We start from the raw sequence: 17,191 nt of genomic DNA on the forward strand, positions 1-17,191 counted from the left end.
TCAGTTTTATCTTTAAAAGGGTACGATGTCTATGTATTTTAATACTAATGTTAAATGACATTAGCAAAAGTATAGAACATTTAGAATGAAGACACATGCACATAAGCACACACATATATACACACTCCCAAAATATGAACTCAGCATAGTCCAGAGAGGCTAGACAAACTCAAATAGAATCCTTTCCACTAGTTTCTACAGGCTGCAGATGTTATTTTCTTGTAAAATCTTCATAGCAGGAAGGTCTGTCTACAAGTTTTCTGCTACCTTCTACTCCAGAATTCAGAAATTAACTGAAATTCTGTCCTTCCGTGTTATCACTTCTTTTCTCTCCTCCCCTTCGAACCAAAAAGGGCAAGCTAAGGATGATGCAGTTCTACAAAGGCAATTACTGTGATAATATGAACTTTAAAAGTATTTTGTAGCTCTTCAAGAAGCAAAAGCTTTTGTCTCCAATGTTCACAGTTCTGTTTTAAATGCTACTTTTTCTCTGTCCAGTGGAGGTGAAAGAAATGGCAGAGAGAGCAGCCACCGGGCAGCTGGCAGTACCACCATGGCATCCTCAGAGTAGTGCGGCTTTAGAGGATGAAGTTAAAGATGAGCCTGATTCCCTGCTGCAGCCCCCGCTTGGGGACCCTGAGAAAGTGGGTTGGCAGTGCACTGTAGAGTATCCCAGGGAAAATGATGAGTCAAGAGAAAATGGCAAATGTAACAAAATGGGTAACAGTGACTGTGACAGTGACCAGCATGGCAAACAGCCTGGACCTCAAAGCTTCAACAGTAAGTGCAGTTGGAGGAATTGGGATGGTTGAGCTCTATCAAGTTATTAGCTCTCAAATATAAGTAAGCATCCTGGAATATTTCCTTTGCTTGGTCTTCTCCCCTTTCCCATATATCTGGGATCCCTGAATTCCAGGGGAAAACAGCATACCCTTTTGATTCCATTGTCCTTCCTGTAGGTAAAGAAAATCCAGAAATTCGTGAGTTTTTCTGTTACTGGAGCAGACCATTTGCTCAAAGGGAGAAAAATAATCTGTATACCATGACCCTGTTGTTAGCTCTAACCTGGCAAGGAGTTGAACCTTTTTTTTTTTTTTTTTTTTTTTTTTTTTTACCTGAGTACAGTAGTAGATGGCCATTCCCTACTGCCCATTTCTTTGCATTTTCAGCCAGAAAAACTTCACTGGATCCTAGAGATTCTGTGCTAGAGGAATCTAGAGACAAATGGCATTGACTGTCATCACTTTGTAGATTTGCAGGTTAAAACTGAAGGCTATGCATTTCTACCTGGTAATTTGCATGCAATCAGGGCATGGAATATTATTTCACAGTTGTTTACAAATCAAAGAAAGGTACATCTAAAATTTTCATTTATGTTAGGTAGAAAACCTACTGGCTTGAGGTCTTTTAGTATTTAGAATCTGTTCCTTATCAACCATCCCCCTTGAATGGGTGGGCCAAAGGATTGATGATACAGGACCACGTGTTGGGGCCAGGCCAAACTTACAGTCTCCACTTTCTGGACTGAACCTGACATATGGGACATGGCCATCCTTGGCAGAATATTCACAGATCTCTTCTCTCCTGCCACTCCTCTTCCCTTCCATGCCATCTGAATATCATGGAATGACTATGGCCCTGGTTGTGTTATAATCATTAGGTATCAGGCACCTGTCTCCCAGCAAAAATGTGTATCCAGAGCATAGTGAAGTCTTTCAAGCAAGTTCTGACGCATCTGTGGTCATTGAGAAATCTTACAGTGTAAGTAATATGGCCTGCAGAGCCAGGTTGAACCCAAGGACCTAATAAAGTAGAACTGAGTTGTTGTTATATATTATGACATTGAAATAATATCTATAGTAGTTCTTTTTTGTTGCAGTATGTGCTTCACATGAATGGAAAAGTATTTTCTCTCTGCCTAAATACTGTTTGAGTCAGTTCAACTCAAAGCATTGTGTATCTTGGGGCTTGGGTGGAACACAGACAAGTGTCAGATTCTGGAAACTCTTGAGCTTTCTTTCTAGCTGCGTAGATGATGAGACCAACTCTGGAATCACAGTGTGAGGTCAGGTATCAAAGCTCATGGCCCAGCAGGTGACTGAGGTCCAATTGGAGTAGGAAGAGCAAGGCCAGGGTTGTGATGAGAGGGCCTTCTTCACCTAGAGTGTCCTCTGAGACCCAAATTCAGCTCTCAGTAGAAGGAATGTGTTTCTGCCTGGCAACTGCACCTCAGCAGGATCTGTGCATTGAGGCTGCAGCCCTGCGTCAGGGGTTTAACACATCCTTGAGGTATGTAATTGGGCCACAGTCCAGCCAGACTAAGGAACCAGAGTGTGTTATCGTTGTGATAGGAGGACACAGTCACTTAAAGAATATAAACAGCAACTGAAAATGAAATAATATAAAAATACAATTGTGATAACATTTGAGATCTTTCAAAGAACATACTATTATATTTAATCACGGCACACAAACCACCCACAGGACAATTTAGGACAGTTTATTCTTTTTCTCACATGGGGGCTGGAAGGATAGGCCATGTTAAGCATACTGGCTTGGCTGGAGAAGCAGGTCTGTCAGGGAAACAGGGAAGGTATGTGAGGCCAGGCTTGTCTGAGAAGTTTCAATTTGATACAAGAGGTGAAGGGGAGCAGCTGCCAAGTGTGCAGGAAGAGGAAGCATGTGGCAAAAGCAGCATCCAAGGAAATAAATCATAAAACCTCTGCAAAGGGATCATTGAAGGTGTGGAAAGAAGCTAGTTAGTTGCCTGTGCATGTGGTGATCAGGGCCTGAACATGGAGAAATAAGCAGAAAAGGAAGGGGTGGAATGGAGATGGTGAAGAAATAGCTGTTACTTTTGAATCTTCAAGTTTTATTTTTATTATCGAGATTGCATTGCTATTTTTAACATCATACTCCTTCACTTTTAAACTGTAGTGCCCAGGGGACTCCTTATTTTTGAGCGGCCTCAGCTTCCTCATCTGGAAGACGATGCCAACACATGGACTGCGTCTGTGGGTGTTCAAACTCAGTGCCAGCTTGAGTTGTCTAGGGCCTTTCTTCTTAGAATTTCAGAGCATAAAGGTCACCTAACTCCCTCCGCCTCCATTGTACAGATGAGGATGATGAGTCCCAGGATTTTCATTTGCCTCACTTGCTGCAAGGGTTCACAGCTTGCTGTGGGGAAGGAAGGCAGAGGCAGGTGGTGCAAACAGGTTGGGGGGGGCGGCCCAAGTGATTTTAGATAACCCCGTTATTAACACTGCATCCAACTATAAAGGGATTTGTTTACAATGAACACCGACCTAAAAGTGATTTCCTACATTATTAATAGGATCAGTCCATGCAATCAACTTGTTCACCAGAGTCTTCTGAGGATGTAACAGATGAATTTTTAACTCCAGACTATGAATATTTTCATTCTTCAACTGCTCAAGAAAACTTAGCTCTAGAGGTAAAAACCACAGTTTAGGGTAAAGTACTTTTCAGCTTTCTCTATTGCCTTATTTCTTTTAAATTATTTTTATTGAGAAAAATAGCTTACACATAAAAGCGTCTAATTTCGACTTAGTGTTTTCATGTGTTTTGAAAAGACATCTGAAAAATAAGATTTGTGAGAATGGAAAGTCATATGCAGTTTCTCCCAAAACTGTGGTTCCTGTATTTGTACATCACTTTGTACTTTTTTTAAAAACACTTTTCTTCATGTTACCTAATTCACATATCCTTCCTGTGGGGAAGAGAAGAAGGCCTGCTGTTATTCCTCTGTGTGAAGAAGTGGTGATCCACAGATGTAGGGAATTCGCCCTGGCCTGCCAAGCTTTAGTGGCAAGAGAGCCAGAATTAGAGGCCAGGGCTCAGCATGAATGTGGAGCTGTGCAGTGCATGGGGCTTTCTTGGGAACCTGCCCAACTTTTGCAAACATCTATTTGTACAGAGTATTTTCATTTATAAAATGAAGCTCCTTACATTTTCTTACGTATTTGTTTAGTTATTTATTTATTTATATAATTTCTACCTCACCTTCTACTGACCTACCATTTTTTGGACCTTTTACCACTATGGAAGGTGGGATAGAGGAAAGGGAGGATTGTAGATCTCAAACACAATATTTGACTAGCAGGAATTCAGTGATGCAACAAAAGCATCACTTCCACTCTTCTGCACTTCTGATAACAGTTTTCTATTGTTAATCCTTCAGCTATTCTGGCTTTTAATGTGAGCAGACTGGCATGTTAAGAAAATCTTTAATAAAAAGATATACAGTACATATACACATATTATGTATACATATACGTATAAAGTGTAACATAGAGGAAAGTACACAGCTCTTAAGTGTACAGCCTATTGACTTTCCCAGACTTGAACACATTCATGTAACCACCCAGATCAAGAAGCAGAACATTATGGGTCCTCCAGAAGACCCCTGTGGGCTTCTTCCCAGTCACTGTCACCTCTCAAAGGAACCAGTGTTCTGACTTCTCACCCCCCAGAAAGTAGCTTTGCAGTCTGGGCCATTTTTCCAACTTTCTAGCTTTTCTGATAAAAGTCCTAGGAATCAAAACATCTTTGTGGGAAGGTTGGGGGAGTGGAGGGGATAATATAAAGAAGGGAAAAGTCACACAGTTCTTCCTCACAGTGGGGGCTGGGGAGGGCTTGTTGAGAAGGAACATAAAGTACAAATGAGCACTTAATGTCTTCGAAGCAGGTTTATTCTTTTTCTATAAAAGATGCAGGAACCTTAGGAAGATTTTCAAGGTTTACGAACATCAAGAAGTTCTCCCTCTACTTTTGATGATATGATGGCCTCCAGTGACCCTTCTTTCTTTGCTCTTTTATTCTTTTGTAGACTTCAAGTCCTATAGAAGAAGACTTTGAAGGAATACGAGATGCATTTGCCCAACCTCGAGGTTCTGGTAATAAGCTCTTAAGGCAGATTCCTTTTCACTTGCCTTTACTTTCTGTTGGATGACAGATCTTTAAAGCTGGAACAGTCCTTAGAGATAACCTCCTCCAGGCCTTTGATTTTACAGATCAGGAAACCTAGGCTTTGTGATTTCTCCTCATTAGAATGAATCTCCTGCTCCTCACCAGCCTCATAACATCCGCATATCATGTTTTCTGTACTTCCCCTTGCATCCTTATAGCATATGTTTAGTGGTTGCTGCTGCTTTCCCCCGCCTTCCCAGCCTTTCATTAGATTTCTGGCCCCTTTGTGACACATAGCAGGTGCTTGGTTATATTCACTGAGCTGACCTGAGGGATTGACCCAGGCTGTACAACTGGTTATTGATATAACAAAAACTAGAACTAGCTTTTCATGTCCTTCACCCTAAGAGGCAGAGTTTGACTGTCATTTTCCTTTGCTTGCTTAGAATCTTGGCAAAGAGTTAATAACAGCCAATAGTGCATAGTCAACATAACATCCTTCCCTCGGGAGGCCTTGGGTTCTGTATAACTCAGCAACTGCTTTCCATTACATGGGAAGTTAACCTTGAATCAGCAACCTGGGTGTGGCACAAGATAAGATAGAAGTCAACCACTGATTCTGATACAGACATTTAAAAAACTGTGTACTTTTACTCTTTTAAGGTATACAACTGTCTATTTTAAAGTTCATTTATTTGGAGAGAGGGAGAGAGAGAGCACAAGTGGGGGGGGGGCAGAGAACAAGGGAGAGAGAGAGAATTCCAAGCAGGCTCCATACTGTCAGCACAGAGCCCAGCGTGGGGCCTGAACCCATGAACTGTGAGATCGTGACCTGAGTCGAAATGAAGAGTCGGATGCTTAACCCACTGAGCCACCCAGGTGCCCCTACAACTGTCTATTTAAAAAAAATTGTTTTTAATGTTTATTTATTCCTGAGACAGAGAGAGACAGAGCATGAGTGGGGGAGGGATGGAGAGAGAGGGAGACACAGAATCAGAAGCAGCTCCAGGCTCTGGGCTGTTAACACAGAGCCTGACGTGGGGCTTGAACTCACAAGCCGTGAGATCATGACCTGAGCCGAAGTCGGTCATTCAACCGACTGAGCCACCCAGACATCCCTACAACTGTCTATTTTAAAGTCAGAGTTACCTATCTATTGAGCCATGTAGCTATTTTCAGTCATGTCTCAACATTCTGAACCCAGACAAGGTGGGCTTGGATTCTGAACTTACTGCCTTCCTCCTGCTATATACTCTGGTTTCTATCTCTAACCTGATTCATGCCCCTGTCACAGTTGACAGCATCTTAAGAAGCAGTAGGCTTTTAGATGAACAGTTAAATTCTCAGGACAACGTGTATTAAAAGTCTCCAGACCTGGATCTTGGGTCACCCACTTCTTTCATGTGGCCTCTGCCCGCAGTTACTTTCTGTGTGAGCCTGACCTGCACATAGCCATTTCACTTCTGTTTAGAAGAAGGCTGAGTGGGATAGAGAAGTTGTGGGGCAGGTAGGTCAGAAATCCAGGGCTACTTTGATACAGACATCTGAAGTACATGAAGAAACCTCTGATTTCCACTCATGTCCTGCTTTCACCCTTCTCTTCCTCCTTTTCCACTAGGGCTCTGACATATACCCCTTCCACACCAGGCGATGCCACAGGTAAAAATCGGACACATGCCAGGTTCCAAGCCCAGTTTTGCCACTGATTTTTTTTTTTTCATGCATGATCATTTCACCCCAGGGCTCCATTCTCTCTTTGTATAAAGTAAAGGAGAGGGTCAGACTGCAAAATCTCTTAAGTTTTTTTCCAGCTGTAATGGTGCTTATTAGGAATTCCTTAATGCTTTCTAGGGCTTTATGCCTCCTAGGTATTTGAAAGAGGGTCACAGGAAGAAGAGCCCTCATGCTTCTCTACTGACGTTTCAGACCTCCTTGGTACCTGCTAAAGGTGACACTGTTTTGGTGAGCTTCCCCATCGTCCACCATACTACTTGCTCTAAGAAATGGTCTTGGGATCATGAGCATTTGCCGAGAGGGCAGGCTGCTCTGCCTGTCCCCTTCTCTATAAACAAAGCAGTACACTGGTGGGAAGAATAATGAATAGTGGCCCTGTCTGCCCAGAGGTCTGCATAGTATCTAACCTGAGAACTGGTGGGGAGTAACTTTGGATACTTGATATCAAGAAGAACAGAAGAGGTGCACCTGGGTGGCTCAGCCAGTTAGGCATCTGACTCTTGGTTTCAGCTCAGGGCATGATCTCACAGTTTCATGAGTTCACGCCCCATGTTGGGCTGCTCCGTGCTGTCAGTGCCGTGCCTGCTTGGGATTTTCTGTCTGTCTCTCTCTCTCTGCCCCTCCCTCACTCGCACTGTCTCTGTCTCTGTCTCTGTCTCTCTCTCTCTCTCTCTTTCTCTCTCAAAATAAATAAACTTAAAAAAAAGAACGGAAGATAGTTGAATTAGCTCCTTAGTACTCAAGCCCCCCACCCCCATTCTTTAAGTGGAGTATGATGGCCAAGAGGCTCAGCACTCTGGGAATGCCCAGCTAATGGTCTTTTCTATTTGGAATCTTTAGTGAACAAACAGTTCTTGGTTTCAACGCCCCCTGGTGTCTGTTGACAGGAACCAGGTCAGTTTGCCTTCCTGAAAAGACAAAACAACATTTGTCTCCAGAAATAACTGTGCTGTTATAACTGAAAGGCCAGTAAATGGCTTGATTGTATTTTGAGTGTCAGAATATAGTTACTCCCTCTGAGCAAGGAAAATAAACTTTCAGAGCAAAAACCTCTCCTATAGCACTCAATCCAAACCCAATTAGGAAGTACTTTGTTTATCCAGATTATTTCTCATTCTGAACCAGACCAAGGGAAATTCTAGAGAATGAAAACAATAATTTGGGTTGGTAAAAATTCAGTAAAAAAGATGCATTTACTTTATTCTTTCAGGCGAAGAAAAGTTCCAAATGAGAAAAAGCCTTGGAAGGAATGCTGAGATTTTGACCAGGTCTCAATTCCAACCTATACGAACGTATGTGCTAGTATTTTAGTCACAGTTTCAGACTCACAGAAGTAACGTTAAATGTTGATAATGTCCCATATTTATATATTGCTTGTCTTCAAATATGTTTGTCACCACATTATAAACATTTGCTTTGGGGGAATTTAACTTTCTTAGGACTTTTTCAGCAGGATTGTGAGGGGTCGTGAAAAGGAGTCATTATCTGTATTCAGATCCTGACTCTGCCTTTCCTATCCCTATGACCTTGGTTAAGTTTCTAAACTCCTCTCTTCTATTTCCCCATTTATAAAATTAGGAATAAGAATCCTTATAACTCCTAGCATTCATTGCAGAGGAATGAAGACTTATGTTCACATAAAAACATATACATGAGGGGCACCTGGGTGGTTTAGTCCGTTGAGCTTCCGACTTCAGCCTAGGTCATGATCTCACCATTCCGGAATTCGAGCCCCACGTGGGGCTCTGTGCTGACAGCTCAGAGCCTGGAGCCTGTTTCAAATACTGTGTCTCCCTCTCTCTCTCTGCGCCTTCCTGACTTGAGCTCTGTCTTGGTCTCTCAAAAATAAATAAACATTTGAAAATTTAAAAAAAAAAAAACACATACATGAATGTTTATAGCAACTTTATTTGTAATAGCCAAAAACTGGAAACCCAAACATTGTCTAACAAGTGAATGATTTAACAGACTGGTACATCCATACTATGGAATACTTCTCAGCAGTAAAAAAGAATGAACTATTGATACCTTCAACAACCTGGATAAATCTCCAGAGAATTGTGCTGGATGGAAAGCACAATCCCTCAAAGTTATTTACTATATGATTCCACTTATATGGCATTCTTGAAATGATAAGATTATAGAAATAAAGAACAAATGAGTGGTTTCCAGGGGATAGGGAAGAGGTAAGGAGTAGGAGGGAAGTAGACATGCCTATAAAAGGGGCAGCCTAAGGGGATCCCTGTGGTGGTAGAAATGTTCCGTATCTTGACTGTATCAGTGTTGATATCTTGGTTGTTCTGTAGATTTGCAAGATACTACCATTCAGGGAAACTTGGGTCAAGTGTGTTTCTTTAAACGTCATGTGAATATTCAGTTACCTCAAAATAAAAAGTTTAATTAAAAACACTAATAATAGAGGTAAAGTACCTGACACAACAACATTCATTTTACTTTCCCTCTCTCTAGGTCTCAATTTCCTTACCTATAATAATTACAGCTAGTGTTTCCTAAGTAACTACCATATTCAGCCCTGTGAGGCACATACTGGCATCTCCATTTTGCAAATAAGGAAAGCAAAGTTCTGAGAGTTTTAAGTATTTTTTCTAAGGTCGCAGTTAGTAAGTGGCTAACTGTAAGTTAGCAAATGGTTAGTAAGTGGTCAGGATAGGCTAGATTATGCTATATAACAAACAACCTCCAGATTTTCATGGCTAAAAACAGCAAACATTTATTTTTTGCTCATGCTCCAAGTCCACCATGGGTTGGCCAGGAGTGTGCAGTGCTCTATTACCTTCTATCCAAGATCCAGGCTTAGGGAGACTCCATCCTTGTACTTCCTTGATTGCTGAGGCAGGAAAGGGAACATGAGTTGTGCACTATCCTTAAGGTTTCTGCCCATAGTGACTCACATCACTTTTGCTTATACTTCACTGGTTAAAACAAGTGAGGTAGCCATTTATATAAATTAGGAGGGCCAAAAAGTGCTGTTGTACTTGTATACTTAAAAGGAGAAACAAATACTCTAGTGAACAGAATTAATAAAGTCATAACTCAATCCAAAACCCATGTTCTTTCCTTTGTACCTTTGGTCTCAGGATTGTTGCAATGATTAAAAATATGAAAACATATGGAAGGATTTCGCATGGGAGCTGACTTATAGTTTATATTTAGTGGATTTTGAAATTGAATCCTACCTATTAGTTAAAGTAGAAAAAAGTCAAGTTTGTCTTCAGTATTCTTTTCTGGCCATTTTTTGGCATAAGTCTTTCTTGGCCCCACCTGATGTTCCATGTAGGACGCTGTCTCACAGCTGGTAAGGCCCCACCACTGTGCCCTTTGCTCCAGCCTCCATCCCCAGCAAATTTCCTGTGATCCATTGATTTCCTCAGGAACTTGCTCACTGTCATGTAGTATCATCAGTTGATTTCAGATGGGCTGAAAGGAGACTGAGGCCCAGAGTAAGGCCCAGACATGCCTGAAAACATATGGCTAATCAGTAGCAGAGCCAGGACCAGAACCAACTTCCTACTTTTTTTTTTTTAATTTTATTTTTTATTTTTTAAAATTTACATCCAAATTAGTTAGCATATAGTGCAACAATGATTTCAGGAGTAGATTCCTTAGTGCCTCTTACCCATTTAGCCCATCTGCCCTCCCACAACCCCTCCAGTAACCCTGTTTGTTCTTCATATTTATGAGTCTCTTCTGTTTTGTCCCCCTCCCTGTTTTTATATTATTTTTGTTTCCCTTCCCTTATGTTTATCTGTTTTGTCTCTTAAAGTCCTCATACAAGTGAAATCATAGGATTTTTGTCTTTTTCTGACTAATTTCACTTAGCATAATACCCTCCAGTTCTATCCACGTAGCTGCAAATGGCAAGATTTCATTCTTTTTGATTGTCGAGTAATACTTCATTGTATATATATACCACACCTTCTTTATCCATTCATCCATCGATGGACATTTGGCCTCTTTCCATACTTTGGCTATTGTTGATAGTGCTGCTATAAACATGGGGGTGCATATGTCCCTTCGAAACAGCACACCTGTATCCCCCTAGTATTTACTACTAGGATAAATACCTAGTAGTGCAATTGCTGGGTCGTAGGGTAGTTGTTTTTAGTTTTTTGAGGAACCTCCATACTGTTTTCCAGAGTGGCTGTACCAGCTTGCATTCCCACCAACTTTCTATTTTTGATTTAGCGCCCTTTCTGCTGCTTCTTACACTGGGCTGACAAACTGGTCCATTGTACCAGGTTAGTGCACTCTGCTGACCGGGGATTCATATAATTTTCTCATTTTCTCTCCTACAGTACTGAAGGTGAACAAGAGGAGACATTAAAGGAATCACCAAAGGAGCTGAAAGAGAAAGACATGTAGGGCCACCAAAGGGTTGCCTAAGGATGCTGTGTAAAGTCTTGGTTTTAGGGGAAAATGAGGAATTTCCTTATTTGTGGGAAAATATATTCCTCCCGTTTTTATTCATACATTTAATGTGAGCGTGTTTCTTCTTTCACCAAAAAGCTGTTAACAATATGATCTAAATTAATAGCATCTTACAATCAAGGAAATATGATGATGATGATGATATTAATAAGTTTATACTGGAGGTAAATGAAATCTGTTTTCCATGTAATATACCTTCATCTATGGAAATAGTTTTAGCTGCTGAGATATGTTTAAAGTTAGTACTCTTTTTAGGATATTCTCTGAGATTCTCTTTAAGATACATAAGATATTCTAAGATAGTCTCTAATTCTGGTCTGCTGCCAAGTAAAGATTGTTGTCAAGAGCATCCTTAAAAAGCACCCCTCAGGAAAATATTGTTTGATTTTTCTAAACATCTTCTCCTAATTACTTTGTACTTTAAATTTCTTAGATCACTGACAGACATTCAAGACCTGTCTAGTATTTCCTATGAACGAGATGGTTCCTTTAAGGAAGTCTCATGCAAAACACCCAAAATAAACCATGCACCTACAAGTGTCAGCACTCCACTCAGCCCAGGTAATCACTGCGGGAGAAGTGTTTGGGGAGAAGAACTAACAGCCCCTGCCCCATTGGCTTTGGGAAGCCAGGCTGTGAGAAAAGACTGCCAGGTGTTTCCTCAGTGTAGAGGTGTCTCCTTAGCACCAGAGTTGAAGGCCCCCCATGGGGGGCCAGGTAGGGGTTTGTGGTGCTGGTTATAAGCAGCTCTAAGGAGTTTTTTTACTTTAGTGGTAGAGACAGGCAAATGCAAACTGTACTTTGTACTCTAGCAGTACTTAAAACCTATCTTGTGCTTAAACACACAGTTGTTGTTTTTTTATGAAACACTTCTTATTTTTAAATTTTTTAAATATGTAATTTACTGTCAAGTTAGCTAACATACAGTGTATATACAGTGTGCTCTTGGTTTTTCAGGTAGATTCCTATGATTCATCACTTACATACAACACCCAGTGCTCATCCCACAAGTGTCCTCCTAAATGCTCATCACCCATTTCCCCCCTTCCCTACCCCCCATCAACCCTCAGTTTGTTGTATTTAAGAGTCTCTTATGGTTTGCCTCCCTCTCTGTTTGAAACTAGTTTTTCTCCTTCCCTTCCCTCATGGTCTTCTGCTGAGTTTCTCAAGTTCCACATATGAGTAAACACACATAGTTTTGAGTCTTGCAACCTCAATGGCCAGCATCACATAGCCTCTCTCTGGTGTCCTTAGTTCCAGTATATTTGTGGTTCAGATAATCTCCCTTTCTTTGGATGGCCAAATATAGAGACTGTCATTGTTTTTATACTTTGAGAAGCTATATCTCATATCTGTGATTATTTTAGTTATTAACAACTTGGAGAATCCCTGGTATAGATACATAGTTTTGTGGTTTTGTTTTTAAATAATGTAGAGGATTTGGAAACTAATTGCCCTCTTTTCTACAACAGGGTCAAGTTCTTCAGCTGCCAGTCGGTATAAAGACTGCCTTGAAAGTATCACATTTCAGATTAAAACAGGTTCTACCTCATGCTGGAACAGTCAGGAATCCATTCAAACTTCATCTGATAGATTTACAACTGTTCGAGAGAAAGCAAAGAGCCTAGATTCCTTTCTTACTTCCTCTGAAACTGCCCCTTCAAGACTGACCGATCTCGTAAGTATACTGATTCTGCTTTCCACACTCATGGAGTCAGCCCAAAGGCCTCAGGGATCCAAAGTGCCAAGATTTCTCCAAATCCATTATACAAAGAAAGCAAGAAATAAGTTGGATCTTCTCTGGGCTTCCCTGAGGTATCTTTCTGAGTCTGTATTCTAGGATAGATCCTAGGTTTTTGTGCCTTTTTTTGCCCCAGAGATAACATCTGGCAATTTCTCCAAAGAGCCAAATTGCCATAGCTTAGGATGCTGCCTTCACCTGCATTGTACTCTCTGTCTACCCACATCCTACTTACTTGAGGAGGCTTGGGTTCTGCTTCCTCTTTGATGCCTCCTCTGCTTAGTTCCCTGAGAGGTTTGATTGCTCTCTACCTTCTCTGAACTCCTGAACTAACAGTCTGCAATAAAAACACATAATTGTGTGCTACCTTTTCCTCCCCTCCTCCTTCTCCCCCTGCCGTCCTTCTTTCTTTTTCTCTTCTCTCTCCCTTATATTCCATATGTGTAGACTCTTCAAGAAAACTACAAATTCCTTACTTGGCACTGTTCATTAAAAATGTTGACCATTCTATAGGCAGACTGATTACTTGCTTTGGCCCTCAATTAAAAATCAATTGTTATATTCTTTGGGCATTTGACTAACAAAAGATTCACTCTAAAGTAGGGAGATAGAGTTTTATGCTTTCATTCAATAAATTGTTAACCGGGCAGGTTTTAAGTGCCAGGTACCCTGCCAAGCCCTCTTCTAGGCACCAGATGTGAATAAGATAAACCTAGTCCCTGCCCCAGAGGAGCTCCCCACCTAGTGAGAAAGGCTGGCTAACACAATACAGAGGTAAGTACTGGGTGCTATGGAGGCAAAGACTGGGTGAGAAGGGATCCCAGAGGAGGGGACATTTGAAAGAGTTTGACTCAATCAACAAAACAAGTGGCTTATTCCATCAATGAAACACAGGCTTAATCTTGGAAATGATTGAACTGCATTTGCCTTTTGAGCTCAGTACATGTGTCAATTACCATGTTTACATCTTACTTATAGAAAAGATTGCCTGCATTTACTGGGGCCGGTTCCTCCAGCATTGCTAAGTCACCTGACACATCATCCCATGCCACCCAGAGAAGGAGCCTGCAGAAAGGTACCCTGTGTTTAATATGAAAATACAACCAAAATACAAAATAATAGTAAGCCAATTTAAGGGAACTTTAGTCTCATCGTTGATGCTACATTAAATTCAAACAAAAATGCTATTTTCCATCTGATTATAAAAGTAAAATATACTCATTAAACTTGGAGAATAAAAAGAGCTTTAAAAGAAAACTATCATTTAATTCTACCACCATTTTTTAACCTCTTGTACTATTCAGTACATAGTTTTTCTTTTTAAAATTAAAAAAAATTTTTTTATTTTTAGAGAGAGAGAGCATGCAAGTGGGGGAGAGGAGGAGAGGGGGAGAGAAAGAGAATCTTAAGCAGTGTGGAGCCTGATGACGGGCTTGATCCCACGACCCTGGGATCATGACCTGAGCTGAAATCAAGAATCTGATGCTCAACCAGCTGAGCCACCCAGGTGCCCCCATTTTTTTAAAGTAAACTGTGCCCAATGTAGGGCTCGAACTCACAACCCTGAGATCAAGAGTTTCAGGCTCTGCCTACTGAGCCAGCCAGGCACTCTCTCTTTCATATTTCTAGAAATGTACAAAAATGTATGTATTTTTAGCATAGTTGAGATCATATTGTGTATTATCTCTGGCCTATTTTTTTTCTTTTGATGCTATGTTTTGAGGATCTCCCCTTAGTGAAAATTATTTGTTAAATATATGTAATGGCTTCATAATAGTCCGTTCTACATATGTTGCTTAACTATGCCATTATGTTGAAGATTTGTATTGTTTTCTAATTTTTGTTCTTTGTATAAAAATCTTTGTACCTCTGATCCCTTTTTTAGGATAGATTCTTAGGAGATGGTTTTCAGATCAAAGGATATGAGAATGTTAACAACTCTTGAGGCATATTGCCTTTGCTATATTAATTTTAATGTCTTATGTTTTGGTACAATTCTTGGATTTTGTGAATTAAGCTGAGGGGTTTTATTTAAGGTTATAAGGAGGGGAAGGCCCAAAGAGTGGTTGTTCTTATATCCCCTGGCCTGATAACCTATAAAAGACCTTCCATTTTATTTTTTATTCATTTTGACTGGCCCAGACTGTATCCCTCCAGGAGCCCTGTGCCAGATTAGGCCCCCAGCCTCTTAGTAAGAATTTATACTTCCCCTACCCTAAATATCTTTGGGAGGGAGGGACACAGATCAAGAAATACTGGGATAAGGGGTAAAGCAGGAAAGGATTTGGAGTAAAAAGGGGAGTAAATCCATTCACATGTTAGGAGGTCTCAACTAGAACTGCTAATGTAAGAAGCTGTCTTCCTGCCTCAGTTTGTTTCATTGCTGAGAAGTCCTAAGTCAAATCCATGTGGAAGCCTGGAAAATCCAGTTCAGGGTCAGAAAGGTGTTAAGCCATTTTTCTCTTTATGTTTTTTAAGCATTAGTAGAAGCCATTTCACAGCATCATGTTGATGAGCTACCACCACCATCTCAGGAGCTGCTTGACGAAATTGGTAAGAGATGTTCAATACAGAATGTACTCCATGGCCCTGTTAGTTATGGTCACTGACCACAATATAGTTCTTTGTCTCAGGTGTAGGTACGAGTACAAATGGCCCTAATAAGAAGGTCTAACTGAATGAACAATTCAGGAAGGAGCAGTTTTCCAATAAAGTGGGCCTCACATTACTACTGAAACCTGGCCAGGATATTAGCCTGTGTCTGTTGTCATTTTGTTACTTTAAAGGGCCTATGGTAATGATTCTAAGAGGAATAACAATATTTAAGTGGTTTACTATGATGAAATTGTTTTATTAAAGGAATATTTCACCTCCTTTTTGAACCAAACCAGCTATACCTTGGAGGCCTGAAGTCTGGCTACTAAGGTTGAGACATCCTGTACTTTCAGTTTTGCCATTAGCAGGAGGTATTAGAGGTATTGGCATCATGGATGAATCACCTTCTCAGGGGCAGAGATGTCAGTGGCACAAGACGTAATGAGACCAGAATTTTCCATCTCAGACAGAGACCCAGCTATACCTGCTCAATTTTAGTTGTAGCTGGATTGGCTGGCCCTGCCCAGCTGAGCCAATGCTGAAAGTACATGGAAGCATTGGGCCAGGTGGTTTCTCACTTGAAGAGTGAGAAGAGACGTGATTGTTCTCTCCTTGACAGCCTGGTTGACCAGCTTCTAACTCTGAAAGAACACATCTTGGCAGACCTCTCACAGTCCAGTTCTTGGTATGGGGCCTCTAGAGAATTTCCCGATATGCACCAGCTGTTTTTCAGGGTCTCTGAGGTTTTGTGTCTCATCAGGAAGAAGGAGGTAAATGAGGACTTATGTGGTCTGACTCAATGGACAGCTACCATCTAGGCTATCACAACCCCCAGCCCCTGATTATTGGTCTGATGAACTAGGGTGGAGCCAGTCAGAGCTGCCAGACCTTCCTTTTTTCTTTTTCTGTACTCATAGGCCCCTTCACCTCATCACACCTCCTCCCCAAAGCCACAGGGTCATAGGGTTGTTGGGTCAGGCTCTTAGGGTGCCTACCCCTTAGGGCTTTCCTTCTCTAGAATGCCCCAAGGAGTCCTTGCGAATTCTTTCTCTCCAGTTGTTTTTCTTAGTACAGTAATAGAACTGCTGCTTATGAGAGTAGAGGTCACCCACACATGTCCAGCTCAGATAGATTCTCAGTGTCATTTTTCTTTTGTCATGACTTAAGGCAGTATTTGTAGGCTCCTTTGCAGTTTGACCTTAGTGATACTTTTCTTCTGGATCCTGCTGTCTTCTCTCTTAGTCACCATATAGACTCCCCCATTTCAGCAGCTGTTAGCAGCCTTCCTCCTAGGTTCCAGCCTCATGGCACAGCTGTACCCCAACACACTCTGCAGAAACCTTTTCTCATTTTACTCATGGGAATTATCTGGACCAGGTTTCTAGGTGATGTCTGTACTTTGACACAGGTCAGTAATTTCCCAGAAAGACAAAATTGAGAGGTCACTTGGGTAGTTTCTTCTAATAATGGGCACTCCCACCTGATTATTATAAATCATCATTCCGTTGTTTCACCTCAAGAGAGCTTTGGAGAGTGACCTGGTGCCGACACCTGTGCTCTTTTGGAGGGCCCACATCCACAGCTCTAGGCTTCTGACAAGGGCCTAACAGGGAGGATCCTCTCGAACTCTAGGATATAGGTGATCTTTTAAGATTAATAAAGGACTATCTTTAACAAGGATAAAAATGAATTTTTTATTTCAAGTTATTTCAAGTGATCAAATGGGGGCCCCTTGATGCCCAG

General features: G+C 41.2%; 1 protein-coding gene across 7 annotated transcripts in view; it reads left to right on the forward strand.

The window, feature by feature from the left end:
• TEX14 (testis expressed 14, intercellular bridge forming factor) overlaps positions 1-17,191 on the forward strand; it is a 122,415-nt gene that overhangs the window by 93,894 nt on the left and 11,330 nt on the right. For all 7 annotated transcript variants that reach the window (XM_042915274.1, XM_042915277.1, XM_042915276.1 and 4 more), the window contains 10 exons: positions 499-780; positions 1,661-1,761; positions 3,335-3,454; positions 4,850-4,916; positions 7,874-7,955; positions 10,980-11,042; positions 11,546-11,673; positions 12,585-12,790; positions 13,832-13,928; positions 15,332-15,406. In XM_042915274.1, coding sequence (XP_042771208.1) covers positions 499-780; positions 1,661-1,761; positions 3,335-3,454; positions 4,850-4,916; positions 7,874-7,955; positions 10,980-11,042; positions 11,546-11,673; positions 12,585-12,790; positions 13,832-13,928; positions 15,332-15,406 — 1,221 coding nt within the window. The remainder of the gene's footprint in view (positions 1-498; positions 781-1,660; positions 1,762-3,334; positions 3,455-4,849; positions 4,917-7,873; positions 7,956-10,979; positions 11,043-11,545; positions 11,674-12,584; positions 12,791-13,831; positions 13,929-15,331; positions 15,407-17,191) is intronic.

This window comes from Panthera leo, chromosome E1, assembly GCF_018350215.1.
Source record: "Panthera leo isolate Ple1 chromosome E1, P.leo_Ple1_pat1.1, whole genome shotgun sequence".
NCBI classification, from domain to species: Eukaryota; Metazoa; Chordata; class Mammalia; order Carnivora; family Felidae; genus Panthera; species Panthera leo.